Here is a 14,099-nt window from a genome sequence, read left to right on the forward strand (position 1 = left end):
ACACACGTACACATCTGCACATACATATGTACACATCTGCACATACTGATCTGCACATATACATGTACACATCTGCACATATGCATGTACACATCTGCACATACTGGTCTGCACATACACATGCACACATCTGCACATGCTGGTTTGTTGGGCCATGTTTCAGGAAGTGTGGACTTGAACGTGTTTCCATAGATGGTCCGCTCATTTCACTTTTTAGTAAGGCTGAATATTGGTGTCTATACATTTTGCAGCACTCTGTCATTTTAGTAGTGAGTATAAGTGAAGTTGTATTAGGATTGACTAGTGCTAGTCATGCCAGCCACTAACAAATCTGCAGGTGGTCTTCTGTTAGAGAGAGAGCGCTTTGGTGATTAGAATAATCTTTTTCCTGCAGTGTAAATGACTAAGCTCAGCAATCCCTACACTGATAACATTATTGAACCTAAAATAGAGCAGAGCTGCATCCTAATAAAACGAATGGTTTTCTTATCTTTTTGTTATTGTTCAGGGTGCATTTAATTCTAAGTAGTTGTAATGCAGCAGTGAAATAGTAATAATTTGTAATTTCATATTTTGAATGACTTCTAATAAGCATTACATTTCTATGGTGATCTTAATTAAGGCATTATACCTAACACAAGTAGATTTTTGTGTGAAACAATTCCTTACCAAGTTAGATACTGATTGACATACACTACAGGAAAAATAGCTGTTTTCTATTCTGCTTTATACCATGTTTATACTTAGTGAATTAATGGTTAATTAATATTTTATTTCTTTGACTTTAAGACAAGCAGAATGGAACTTATGGAAACTTACCACTAATGAGCACATTTCTAGATCTAATGATGAACATAACTGGAATAAATATTGTTAGGGACAAGAGTTCAGCCTTCTGCTTTTGTAAAGCCTTTGCATATTTACAGACTTTACTGTGAAATCAAGTATACTTCCTTATGTGGCTTAGATCTAAGTCTCTTCTGCGGTACTGTCTTTAGTAGAGCTTCCCTGAACATAGAACCCTGAGATGGAGATGAGAATGCCTGTGTTTCCTGCAGAAACTTTTTGGCCCCGTCCTTGTCAAGGAGTACAGTCCCCACAGAGAAGCAGGACCATGACAGACCTGCCATCCCCGGTGCAGCTCTGAAGCTCTGAAGTTGTCTCAGATTGTAGCGAGGAAACTGGAGTTTTATATCCCGGGTTTCTGGGTCCCAGCTGCTCCAGGAAGGAGTGTGATCTTGGGCCAGCGTCTGTCTTCAGTTGAGACAGTTTCCAAAGAAGGTTGTCTGCAGAGAGCTGTGACGGGAGCTCTGCATGAGGAATCCTAGCCTCTGCTACAGTTAAGTTTACTCACTCAGCACAGTTACTGACTGGTTACTGTGTGCCACGTATCTAAGCACCCGGAGTGTAGAGTTGGGCAAGAAATGACACCACCTTTAAAGAACACACAGTTGCATGGGAGGGATTCCATCGCACTTCCTCGGTCTCCCACCCTTCTCCAGTGTCTCCTATCACCCCGTGTCAAAGCAGCGTTCTCACAACCCCTTTTCTATCTCTGGTGCATCAGGGAGCAGGAGCAGGGAAATGTGATTCGGTTGCTTCCATGTAGTCCAGCCAGTTTCCCCTCTGTCCTTTGGTCTCAGTCTGCTTGGTTGTTTCGGTGCACACAAGAGAGAGGTTAGGAAGGAACCGTCACCCATCCCTTACTCCCGAGCTTTGATGTTGTAGAGCATGGAGGAGCCTAAGTTTCCTGCTCCTCCTTCCTTGTTACCTGCCTCCATCCTGGTTCCAAGAGCTTGCAGGAGTGTCCTGTTGAAGGTCGGATGGAGATGGAGATGCAGGTGAGGTTCCACGCCCTAGGAAGACCCTGAACATAATTTCAGTGAACCCAGGTGGTTGTGTAACACAAATTACATGTATATTGGCTGTATCTAAACAAGCTAGCTTAGGCTCCTGTAACTCTTTTTTATGAGAAAATATGTTGCTATTTTAAAATAGCTATTTAAAATAGATAATTTTGAAAATATATTCTAAGACCTGCCTGTTTGGCATTTATTTAGTGTGGTTTTTTTCTTAAGGTTTAAACTCATTTCTCCTTTCAGTTAGAGATGAAAACCCTTTTTACACAACTCTGAGTAAAAAGCTTTTTGGTAAATTGGGCTAGGCACGTGTGCATTACTCCTGTATGTCTGTGGGCAGAGTGTCTACAGATGTTGTCTAGTTGCAGAGGTGGCAGGAGAGACGCACACGGGCGTCTGTGGACACTGGCAGTCTGACATGTCTTTAGTTGCTTCTCCAGGATGGCGGGCGTCTCTGCAGCCCCGTCATTTGCACTTTGAGTCTTAGGTACACTGTATCTGATGACTTAGTTTGTAGCTCCAGCCCTGACCTGCAATGTGCACACCTCACTGGTACACATGGACCTTCACAGTCGTCTCGAAGTCGACATTTCTGACGTCCCCCCTCCCCCACTTCCCCAGCTTCCTGACCTCATCCACAAAGTCTCCTTTATTTACACTTGCAGGTTGTGATGTTACCATGTACCCCGCTCCCCATGCTGTGAATCCATGACCTCTCATCTCTCTCAGTCACTAAGTTTAAGTGTTATAAACCACCCAAATGTTTCTTTAGTCTACCCATCTTTTTTTTTTTTTTTTTTTTTTGTGGTTTTACGAGACAGGGTCTCTCTGTATTGTTTTGGAGGCTGTTGGTCCAGCCTGGTCTCCAACTCTCAGAGATCCGCCTGCCTCTGCCTCCGGAGTGCTGGGATTAAAGGCGTGCGCCACCACCGCCCGGCTCCTACCCCGTCTTTTTTCTTCTGATTTCTGTCCTGCCGCAGATTCTGGCAGCTTTTACCCAGGCAGTGGTTCTGCCTCCAGCCTTGGCCTTTTCAAACCCATCCTCCTCATGTAACAGTAGTGGTTCATTAGAAGCACACACTGAACACACTGTTCTGAAGCCCTTCTGACTCCTCCTGGGACTCTGCCATCAGAGTGATATGAATTCTCACTTTTCTGTTTTATACCTCTGAGGCCTGAATCAGAGCCTTTGATAATCATGATCATGCCCTTTATAGTCTATGTGAAATGCATTGCTCGGCTTTTTTTAACTCTCTCTCTCTCTCTCTCTCTCTCTCTCTCTCTCTCTCTCTCTCTCTCTCTCTCTCTCTCTCTCTCTCTTTCTCTCATCTTCCAGTACTTGGATAAAATACTCTTCTATTCTCCTGGTTTTCCATTATCTATAAATTGTTGCTAGTTATACCCCTCAAGAGAAAGGGTCATGTTTTGTTTCCCAAATCTGAGAAGTTGTGACTTGCAGATAGCATAGCGAGGGCTTTGCTTCCCATCTCTCCTTGTACTACCTCCTCAAATCACCCAAAGGTGTGGTGGTTTGAAGGGAATGGCCCCCAGCGGGAGTGGCACTATTAGGAGGTGAGGTCTTGTTGGGGGAGTGTGTCAGTGTGGAGGTGACGTCTCATATGCTTAAGATCAAGATGTAGGACTCTCAGCTAGCTCTCCAGCACCATGGCTGCCTGCATGCTGCCTTGATGATAATGGACTACACCAATGAAAATGTATTCTGCTCTATTCCATAAAATAGCTAAGATAGAAGTTCATTTTGTATATTCTGATGAGTCTGGAATAGTTCTGTTTAAGGTAGAGATTTTCTAAACATTTTGGTGTGAATTGAAAATTTTTTGTCTTTAAAATATTTTAATTAATATTTAATTATATCACCTTCCCCTAACTTTTCCTCCCTTCAACCTGTCTTATGTTTCCCAATCTCAAATTAAGTCCCTTTTTCTTTATTATTGGTGTGTGTGTGTGTGTGTGTGTGTGTGTGTGTAAGCATGCACATTTTTGTTGTTTAGTCATTACTAAAATTTTTTTTGGCTTTTGAGACAGGGTTTCTCTGTGTAGCTCTGGCTAGCCTTGAATTCACAGAGATCCGCCTGCCTTTGCCTCCCAAGTGCTGGGATTAAAGGTGTGTGCCACCACCTCTCAGCAACTCTTTATAACCATTCTTTAGATTCGCAGCTTCTTGTTCCATTATGTTTTTTACTGTATAGTAGAACTCTACTATTCAAGAGGGGTATTATTACATACATGTCACTATAATGAGAAGTAGTCTTCATTCTATGTGGATTTTAAGCTTTTGTTTTATAGCTGTAATAGTCATTTTCTCAAGACTTCATATCTCAACCAAGTTTGAGAGGATCATATTTTCATTTAAAGATAATATTTTGCTACATTGATTTAAGACTATTTTAAGTGTATAGGGCTCAGTTTTCTTGTGTATATTGGTGTTTGTACTCACTAGCTAAGTGGCTGTAAAACTGTCTTAGTTTTAGGGTGGCCTGGCTGGCTGGGTCTCTGATTAAGATCTCCTCTAGGCTTATAATCACGATGTCATTGTGGGCTGTGAGCTCTTGTCAGTGTTCAGCAAGGTAAATATGGCCCCATGCCTGGCATCAGAGTGCAGCTCATCCTGTCAGCCAGAGACCTCTTGGTGAGACTGTATTTACTGGGTTTGAAAATTGGAAGAGTATAGAGAGCACACCAATGAAGTAATGTTTACTAACACATTTAACAAAGTACTCAAAGCCTTGGAATGTCCTAAGACATGCAATAATTTTGTGGGCTCCACTGGATCCACGCTCTTATCCTTAAATGTCCCCCTTGTTCTGTACTCACTTGACGTGTGGGGGAATGTTAGACCATTACAAGCATTTTTGCCATCATGTTTGACTATTGGCCAAATGAATCGTGTCTTTCTTTTTGCTTTTTCCAGAAATTGGCATACTAGTATATTGCAAAATATATAATGTAATTTTGAACTGATTGATCAGTTTTGACTTAAAATTGAATTGATTAATTTTGAATTCAGGTTATTCCTTGTTTCTGTAGTTTTGGATTATATTAGAAGAGCTAATGTTATTGCATACATTGGAGGGAGAAGCTATGAATTTCTGATTCTAGGATTACTTGTACCTACAATCCCACATATGAGAACAGTTCTGTTTTTAAACTAAGAGGCGGAGAAGAATGGTTGCACCACCCTATCATAGTTTTGGAAAATGTATTTTGATTGCATAGTGGAAATCAACAGATGTGGCAACTGGCCTGAAAAACAAAACAAACAAACAAAAAACATTTCCATGAAAAAATTGTGTTCCTTGGCTAATGTTTGGCTTTGTGTGGTCTAATTAATGAGCTGATGTTGATGTTTAGGTTGAAAATGTGGAGAGTGTGGTTGTTTCATAGCTATGCTATAAAACCTTCAGTGTGGGAAGAGAGGTGGAGATCGTATGCCTAAAGTCATTTGTTTCAGAACTGGATTTCTGATACTGACAAAAATGACCACTACAGTATTAAATGGCATTGTGAATGTATAGCTATGCATTAGGGTTCTTTATAACACAGCTCCTTCTCCATTATCCCTGGTAATTTGAAATTCTTGTTTTCTCTCTTTTGCAGGAAATGTCACATTACAAAGCAAGATGGGTAATATTACAGTTGGTAAGTGTTTAAGCTGATGGTTGGTAATGGCTTATACCATCTGTAGTTGTGACGTTTTATTAAAATCTATACTCTGTCTCACAAGCCTCACTTGCTACATAGGTCATGTATGAAGGTCAAGTATGAATGTGTTGGCTTAGAGAAAATGTCCCGGACCTAGTATTAAGAAAAAAAAAACATATAAATGTCTTGAGTTCTTTAAATAGCTAATTAACTCTTTGAAAGAAAGGTATGTTACATACATGTACATGTATATATATATATAAATTGTCTCCAAAACTGTTATCATTTGAAGTCAAGCACCAACACCTTTTCATCTGTGTTTGTGAGTGTCTGCTAGACGTCAGGAATTCTTTTGCTACTAGGGACTGTGTTAGTCAACAAGACTACTCATGTTGTGTAGGAGCTGTCACCTGTGAGTGCCAGAAAGGAAAGAATAGTCATGTGAGTAGCAAAGGTGACTTCAGGTCAGCATAAGTGCGATGAGGAAATCAGTGATGGGGTGGAGCTGGCTCAGGGAAAAGGACATCACTGTAGTTAGGCGGCCAGGAAGAGGAGGGACCTTTTCATGAGGCTACCAAGGTACCAACTGAAAGGCTGGTAGCATTCAGAGCTCCCACAAAGAGGGGTGGCAAGAACAAGGCTTAAATATGGAGTGGGTTCAGCATTTCTGAGGATGTGGTAGATGAAGTGAGACTGTATCTTAGAACCTTGTGTATGTGGACTTGGAGCTCTGTCATAACCAGAAGGTCCAGAGGATGGGTATCACTTGTTCAAGTTCAACTTGCTCAGCCTGCAGTGTTGTGGAATATTATTTTAAGGTGTCTTGCATTTATGCTCTGGAACATTTGTTTAATGATGTAAAGATGTGTTGCTTTTGTATATGCTGCGTTTGTTTAACTCCGTGAAGCTGTGTTACTTGACCTGTCTAAAACACCCAATAAAGAGCCAAACAGCCAGTAGTGAGGCAGGAGCAAGGATAGGCGGGGCTGGGCAGATAGAGAGGATAAATAGGAGAAACCTGGGAACAGGGGACGAACGATAGAACTAGGAGAGGAGGACACTATGGGCCAGCTACCCAGCTCGCCAGGGAGTAAGAATGAAAGTAAGATTTATAGAAGTAAGAGAATGGTAAAAGCTCAGAGGCAAAAGGTAGTTGGGATAAGTTGAGAAAAGATGGCTAGTCACAAACCAAGCTAAGACCAGGTGTTTATAAGTAAGAATAAGTCTCCATGTATTTATTTGGGCCCTCAAAAGAGCAAAGAGCAAAAAGAATAATAAAGCTACCAATGACATGTAGTATCTCTCTTTCTGAGACAAGACCATCCTGAAGTTAAAATGAGGGAGCAGGAGAAGCAAGGCCAATGTGTTGTTGGTGGGATGGGAGCGCTGGCAGGATCGCTTGCCTCGCTCCACTTTGTCTGCTCCCTGCTAACTCTTCAGGGGTTGTTTCATCCTTTGAAAAGTTGAGTGCAGTTTGCCTCACACATCTCCCAGAGGCCTGGTTACCCCTTCCTACTTACGGAATGCCTAGAGGGGACCGCATAGAAAATTGAAGTGGCCTTAAAACTCTACCTTTTCAAACTCTTATATGCCCCTGTACTCTGTATCTCAGTCAGCAAACAACTCGTTCCTCCTTTATAGCCTGAAAGTTGAAGTTTAAGAATATTAAAAACTTGGTTTGAACATGCATGTCCAATTTTGAGAAAAATTTTCCATTGATCTAAAAGAAAACAACACATTTAAAATGTTAGCTTTTCAAGCTTACTTGTTTTTCTCCTGTCAACAAAATATGTGTTACAAATGCATGTTTCTTTGCTTGAGTCTGGTGTTAAGCTGGTAGTTGAAATCGGTATTTCTCTTTTGAGAAATTAAAGATAAAACAACTCAGTGGACTCTGTCAGACAGTAAGCTATATGTTCAGAATTCTAGCTGTACCTAGTTCTCTGTGGGGGTCTGGTACCTGCCCGTCTGATCTATAGTCTCTGTTCTCTTGCCTGCTCCCATAAGACCTCCCCACAAGCTGTAGAACGTCTTCACCTTTAAAGTATGGAATTCTTGTGGAGAAAGCCTTCATCTTGCTCTTGATGACTAGTTTTCATTTCTGTATTTTGTATTATAGAAAGTTGGTTTTGCTGCATACCTTTTAAAAATGCAAACTATCAGTTTTTCAATACATGAGTACTTGTATTTACATCATTCCCACCCCATTCTCTTAACCCTACCAACTCCTTAGATGCCTCTCCCTCAAATTCATGACCTCTTCTTTATTTATTATTTTACACACACACACACACACACACACACACACACACCCATGTATGTCTAAATACAGCCTGCTGAGTCCACTTGGTGTGGTGGGGTGTTTGTGAGTGCGTGCGTGCGTGTTTAGGGTTGACTGGGATAAGATAACCTACCATGGACTCATTCCTGCAGAAGACTTCCTGTCCTGTCCACAGCCATGTGTTGACTACATCTCTTCTTGTGAGATTCCCCACCCACATTGGAATGTCAATTGGTGCTGTTATTGTGTAGATCTTACATAAGCAAACATGTTTTTATTTTTGATATTTTGTGTTTGCTGCATAGGTTTGAAATGTCATGTCTGCTTTCTCTTTTTAAAATGCATCTTGAGTTTTTTGACAGCTTTTAAAAATGAAACATTAACAAAACTCAAGACTGATAACATTCCACTATAATTACTTTGTAACTTACAGTTTTTCCCCCATGGTGAAGGGAATGAAAGAATTATTTGTAGATCACCTAACATTCTTGTAGGGTTCCCCTTCCCCACAGAAAGAAAGTCAAACTAATTATCAAATACTTCAAGACAGAATGATACATGCACACATTAGATAGCCTACATGTTTGTTTTACACATGGCTTCTTTTAGGGTTTAATAAAAGGGTTTTAATGAAGTTTCTGTTGGAACTTACCTAGCAATGACGTAGCCAGTCTCTGTCTCCTATCATTTACCTAATGTCTTCATTTACTTATGCTGGCATTTACTTTTGACACTTGGAAACTAATAATTGAGGTCTGATAAAGGACACTTTGGTGTAGATTGGAGACAAATTATGCCAGATCTTGAATATTTCACTTCAAAGTTTGATTAAGGTTACTTAAAATTTTAAAGAGAAACACTGCCTTTGTGGATAATATATTTTCTCTCCATATTTTATAAAAGTATTATCTCTCACATAATTTTCACCACAGTTCCTAGTTCTCTTCTCAGTTGAAGTAGTAAAATCTCTTGATAAAATGTTCTTTTAAGAGGCCCCTGAAAAGGCCGGGCGGTGGTGGCGCACGCCTTTAATCCCAGCACTCGGGAGGCAGAGGCAGGTGGATCTCTGTGAGTTCGAGGCCGGGCTGGACCGATAGCCTCCGAAACAATACAGAGAAACCCTGTCTCGTAAAAACCAAAAAAAAAAAAAAAAAAAAAAAGAGGCCCCTGAAAAGAGTGTTCTCTGCCCTTATGGGGACAGTCAGGCTGGGTGTGACAATTAAGTTTTGGTGGCCATGGGGGTTAGGGTAGATGACCCTTAGCACTGACATTTCAAGTTGTTCTCCAATTTCTTTGTCTGGCTTTGTTTCCCCTTGACTTTAAACTGTTGCTTTAAAGAGTCATTGACAACATTGGGAAGTTTGAGTTCATATAAAGATTAACTTAGTTATTATTTTGTTTTCTTACCCTTACTTGAAAATTCCTATTCAAATCAGAAACTTCTGCAAAGAAGTATTAGATGAAAACAGGAAATAGCCTTCCCCTCTTCCTGTTATTGCTCTACACCCTTGCTGCCCCTCCAAGAAATGCAGTCAGCCCTCATGTGGATAACTGTTGCTCCTGCACAGCAGGTTTGCTGAAAGAAGATGTGAAGTGTTTTGATTTCTCACTAACTTCACTCCTGTTTATATAGACTGAGCACAGGGTAAACATCTTTGACACTGGAAGTTTACTAAATTTGCCAACTTGAGAGTGAACGCCATGCTTTCCGGCTTGTCATTGGCTGTCAGTTGTGACATGCCATCCTTCCTACAGTCAGGTTTTAAGAGATGAGCTGTGGAACCGGAGCGGTGGCTCAGGCTAAGAGCACTGGTTGTTCTTCCGAGGTCTTGGTTTGATTCCTAGCACCCATAACTAACTGTCTGTAATGTCAGTTCAAGGGGCCCAATGTCCTCATGTCCTCTTCTGGCTTTTGTGGGTACCTGTCATGCAGGTGGTACATAGACATTCTTGCTGACAAAAAAACCATACACATAAAACCTTAAATTAAAATTCTAAGAAGCAATGCATATTCGGAGTTCTGTAGATAGTTTTAATAGTCGTCTAGGTGTATGTTTCTAAATTTCTAATATGTTTACATTTTGATAAAAATAATGCCATTGTTATGAGAAAAATGCAAAGCTTTGCAAGGTTTATAGGTTCTTACCCATATGTCAAAGCAGGGCCTTTTATTTCAAGTTTATAATTCCATTTAGACCAATCATGGTTACAATTGTCTTTCTCCCAGGTTCGTCCTCAGGATGTCTGAAGGCCTCAAGTCATCAGGGTGCCATAGATGTTTATGTCAGCCAGCTGGGGGAAGTGGCACTGACGTCACAGGAAGGTGAGCCGACTGGAATGTTATGCTTGATGTGTAGTGTGAGGAAAGAATGATGGGCAGATTAGCCACAAGAAATTTTCTTCTGTTAGATCCTGAGTTAAACCACTGGCATTGAGCTCCCTAAATGAAGCAGAAATCTTTACGTTTAGGACAGGTGGCCATGAAGACAAACTCTCTTTTTATAGGGCAAAATAGTGTTCTATTTTGACTGCTACTGTGGAGTTTCTAATGTTCTGTGTGGATCTTTTGGTTTTGTCATGTAGGAAATAGAGTGTTCTTTGTAGGGAAGTCTCTAAGTTAGCCTTCCTTGCCATCCTGTAGAGAACCTCCCCTGCTGTCACTGTTGAACAGTAGCCTTCAAAGTGTGGTCCTGAAGCACCCCGTAAAGGTCCCCAAAGCAGAGTTCTGATGTACTTGTCTATATAATTTCTCATCTAGATAACTTAGTCAAGTATTTTATTTAAAGTTGTATTCTTGTATCCATTGGAAAGCTGAATGTGAGTTGTATGCATCTAAATAGTCACCTTAAATAGACTTTTATCCCTCTGAAAACTAATTCTACATGTAGACACACACATGTGCATGGTAACAAGTGAAAGCATGACTCGACTGTATGGACTGAGGTGCAGGAAGTTAGGAACTGTACTTCTGTGTGAAAGACGTAAAAGGATTAAGAACAGCATATAGAATCTGTGTATTGGCTGGGATGGGACTGCATATTGCAAAGGTGGTATTTCCTCTCAGAATCTGGTTCCTGCTACTGTTAATTTCTGAGTCACGTGACAGTCTTCTGTCCAGTCACGTGCTTTCCCGAGTCAGTGGAGAGCTACTGAACACGGGCTGGAACTGAAGTGCATGCTGACACACAGGTGTGGTTTCTCAGGGCATGGTCTTTGTCTTAGTCAGGGTTTCTATTGCTGCAAACACCATGACCAAAAACAAGTTGGGGAGGAAAGGGTTTAGTAGGCCTACACTTCAGCATTGCTGTTCATCACTGAAGGAAGTCAAGACAAGAACTCACGCAGGGCAGGATCCTGGAGACGGGCTCATGCAGAGGCCATGGAGGGGAGATGTTTACTGGCTTCATTCCCATGGCTTGTTTATTTCACCTTATAGAACCCAGGACCACCAGCCCAGGGATGGCGCCACCCACCATGGGCTGCTCCCACCACCACCATTGATCACTAAATGAGAAAATGCCTTACAGTTGGCCCTCATGGAGGCGTTTCCTCAGCTGAGGCTCCTTCTGCTGATGACTCCAGCTTGTGTCAGGTTGACACACAAAATCAATTTTGTCCTCACAAAACTGCTTTGTCTTAGTAACTTTTCTATTGCTCTGATAAGACACAATGACCAGAGCAACTTATTAAATAAACCATTGATTTGGGACTCACAGTTTCAAAGCTTTAAGGGTCCATGATCATCATGTGGGGAGCATGGCAGCAGTCAGTCAGGCCTGACACTGGAGCAGTGGCTGGGAGCTTACATCTTCATCACAAGCAGAGAGGGCTAGCTGGGAAGGGTGTGGGCTTTTGAAACCTCAAAGTCTGCCTTGCCTGCAGTGACATACTGCCTCAACAAGACCACACCTAATCCTTCCTACAGTTCCACCAACTGGGCACCAAGGGTTCAAACATTGGGCCCTATATATGGGGCCATTTTCAGTGTTGGCCATATAATTTTAATATCTCTATCTGGCTGTGTGTGTGTGTGTGTGTGTGTGTGTGTGTGTGTGTGTGTGTGTGTGTTAGCATTTGAAGCCTGTCTTGGCACTTACTTTGTAGACCAAGCTGGCGTCGAACTCAGAGAGCCGCCTATCTCTGCCTCTTAAGGCATGCACCATCACGGCCTGGCAATTTTAATGTCTTATTAAGCCCAACAGGGGAAATTATTAACCATGAATGTCACTAGTAACAGTATTTAAAAACAAAAAGGCTTTGAATAAACAGCTCTTCTGTGAATGTTATTTCTTGTATTGTGCTTTTTTTAGCTTTGAAGTTTAGCATTCTTCATCCACTCAAAATATTTTTGAGTATTAGTTACAGCATTGTTCCAACAACGTACTGAAATAGCATATGATATTGCAACATTTGATTAGAATTGTAATTTTGTTATTTCCTACTGCAACTATGTTCCTGGCAGCTTAGAGATAACTAGAAAAAGCAATCTCCATATTCTTCAAGGTACTTTTGCTTAGTGTTGACAAAGAGCCTTGGTGGTCTGTCCCAGCTTTGCTGTCCACCGTCTTCAGTGGAGTTCAGAACCAGCTACTTGAGTGTCTTAGGTCCGCCCATTTGCCATGGGGGCGGGGGAGACATGTCAAATGCACATTTGTTCTGTCTTTGTGAGAGTGAGCATGATGATGACCTTATTCATCCCTTCAGAAAGTCTGTTGGGAGCCAGCTTTGCCTGTGAGTGCTGAACGTGTCCTAGGGAAGATGAATCGTCCTCACATAGTATGCTTTCTGTTTGTGGCATTATTAGAGTTCCCAGTTTTGAACTTTTGAGAGGGTAGAATTGGCTGGTGACCATGCAGAGGCTTGACTACCTGGCTCCCTTCTCTCTCGTATGATGAGAGTTCATAGTCTTGTGTGTGGTGTGTGTGCACACATGTGTGTGAATGGAGGCCTGTTCATAGTCTTGCGTGTGGTGTGTGTGTGCACATGTGTGTAAATGACGGCCTGAGGACGGGAGAGTTCATAGTCTTGTGTGTGGTGTGTGCACACATGTGTGTGAATGGTGGCCTGTTCATAGTCTTGTGTGTGGTGTGTGCACACATGTGTGTGAATGGCGGCCTGAGGACGTTGTTGGGTGTCCTGCCCTGTGGCTCTCCACTCTTTGAGATATGGCCTCTCACTGAGCCTTACGGTAAGCTGGCAGCCAGAGAGTCTCAGCGGTCCTCCTGCCTCCCACCCTTCTCCCCAGCAGTGGTTACAGCACACATGGGCGTCGGTTTTTAAAGAGCTCTGGGGTCTCAACTCAGGCTCTCAAGCTTGTGCGGAGGAGTCTAACCCATTGAGCCATCTCTTCAGCCCCAGGAGTCATCTTCACCCAGACGTCCTGCTGCCCTTAGGAAAACTAACCGACCCTCACATAAGTGAATCCTAAAAGGAATGTTAGCAGTGTCTGTCATCCTGACTGTCTCTGTCCCAGAGATGAGCTGATACTTCATGGCAGAAGGCTCTAGATTTGACAAGAAGCAGAATGGAGCTGATGGAGGAGTGTGCTGGTGACTTCCACTGAGATTGTTTTCACAGGGATTTCACAGCTGATGGAGAACTTTTCCTGAGTTATTCCTTTAGAATCTTAAACTCTTCCTATAGAACAACCAGCAGACTACTCTAAAATAAAGCTGAGTGCTTTGCCACAGTACTTAAAAGTCTGTAACTGACTCTAAAGGAATATCAGTCAGTTGGGATCCAAATAATCTTGTTGCTTTTTTCCTTACACCCGGCACAACTAAACATACAGGATCCTGTGATTCATGTGGCACAGTGAGCAGTAAGGTCATGGGTCTTGCTGGTCTGTGAGGTAGCGGTGTGAGAAACTCCAGAGCGACTGAAGCACAGACTTTGTCGCCATTGCACTAACTCTGACTACACCACATGTGGTAGGAATGTGCGCAGATCCTGCACAGTCAAATTGGGGGATAATGGTGCTTCATGAAGTTGAGATGGTGACTGTCTGGCTCTTTGTAAATGCTTGTTGACAGCATGTCCTGTCTGTGCCTCGTGTGTGGTAAATTACTACTTCTTTTTGTAATGATGAGCTGGGTAGAGGTGTTAGCAAAGGGACATCTAGTAGTTCATAATGTTCTGGTGCCTGTACTCTTGAGAGTCACGGTGAATGTTTTCAGAGGATACTTTGGCTACCTGGGAAAAAGAGAATCCACTGCTCTTTAACTGGTGTGCTGAGGGGGAAATACAGTATTTTCATTAAATTTATAATTTGACTTATTTGTATTGTTTTACTCTAA

General features: G+C 42.0%; 1 protein-coding gene across 3 annotated transcripts in view; it reads left to right on the forward strand.

Moving 5' to 3' along the window:
* Positions 1-14,099, forward strand: part of Fam185a (family with sequence similarity 185 member A) — a 48,652-nt gene that overhangs the window by 17,508 nt on the left and 17,045 nt on the right. For all 3 annotated transcript variants that reach the window (XR_001197112.3, XM_013121103.3, XM_005080888.4), the window contains exons 5-6: positions 5,478-5,519; positions 10,031-10,126. Coding sequence is in view for 2 of the 3 variants with exons in the window: in XM_013121103.3 (XP_012976557.1) it covers positions 5,478-5,519; positions 10,031-10,126 (138 nt within the window). In the remaining variant the exon portion in view is untranslated. The remainder of the gene's footprint in view (positions 1-5,477; positions 5,520-10,030; positions 10,127-14,099) is intronic.

The sequence above is a fragment of the Mesocricetus auratus genome, unplaced genomic scaffold, assembly GCF_017639785.1.
Source record: "Mesocricetus auratus isolate SY011 unplaced genomic scaffold, BCM_Maur_2.0 Super-Scaffold_100043, whole genome shotgun sequence".
Taxonomy (NCBI): Eukaryota; Metazoa; Chordata; class Mammalia; order Rodentia; family Cricetidae; genus Mesocricetus; species Mesocricetus auratus.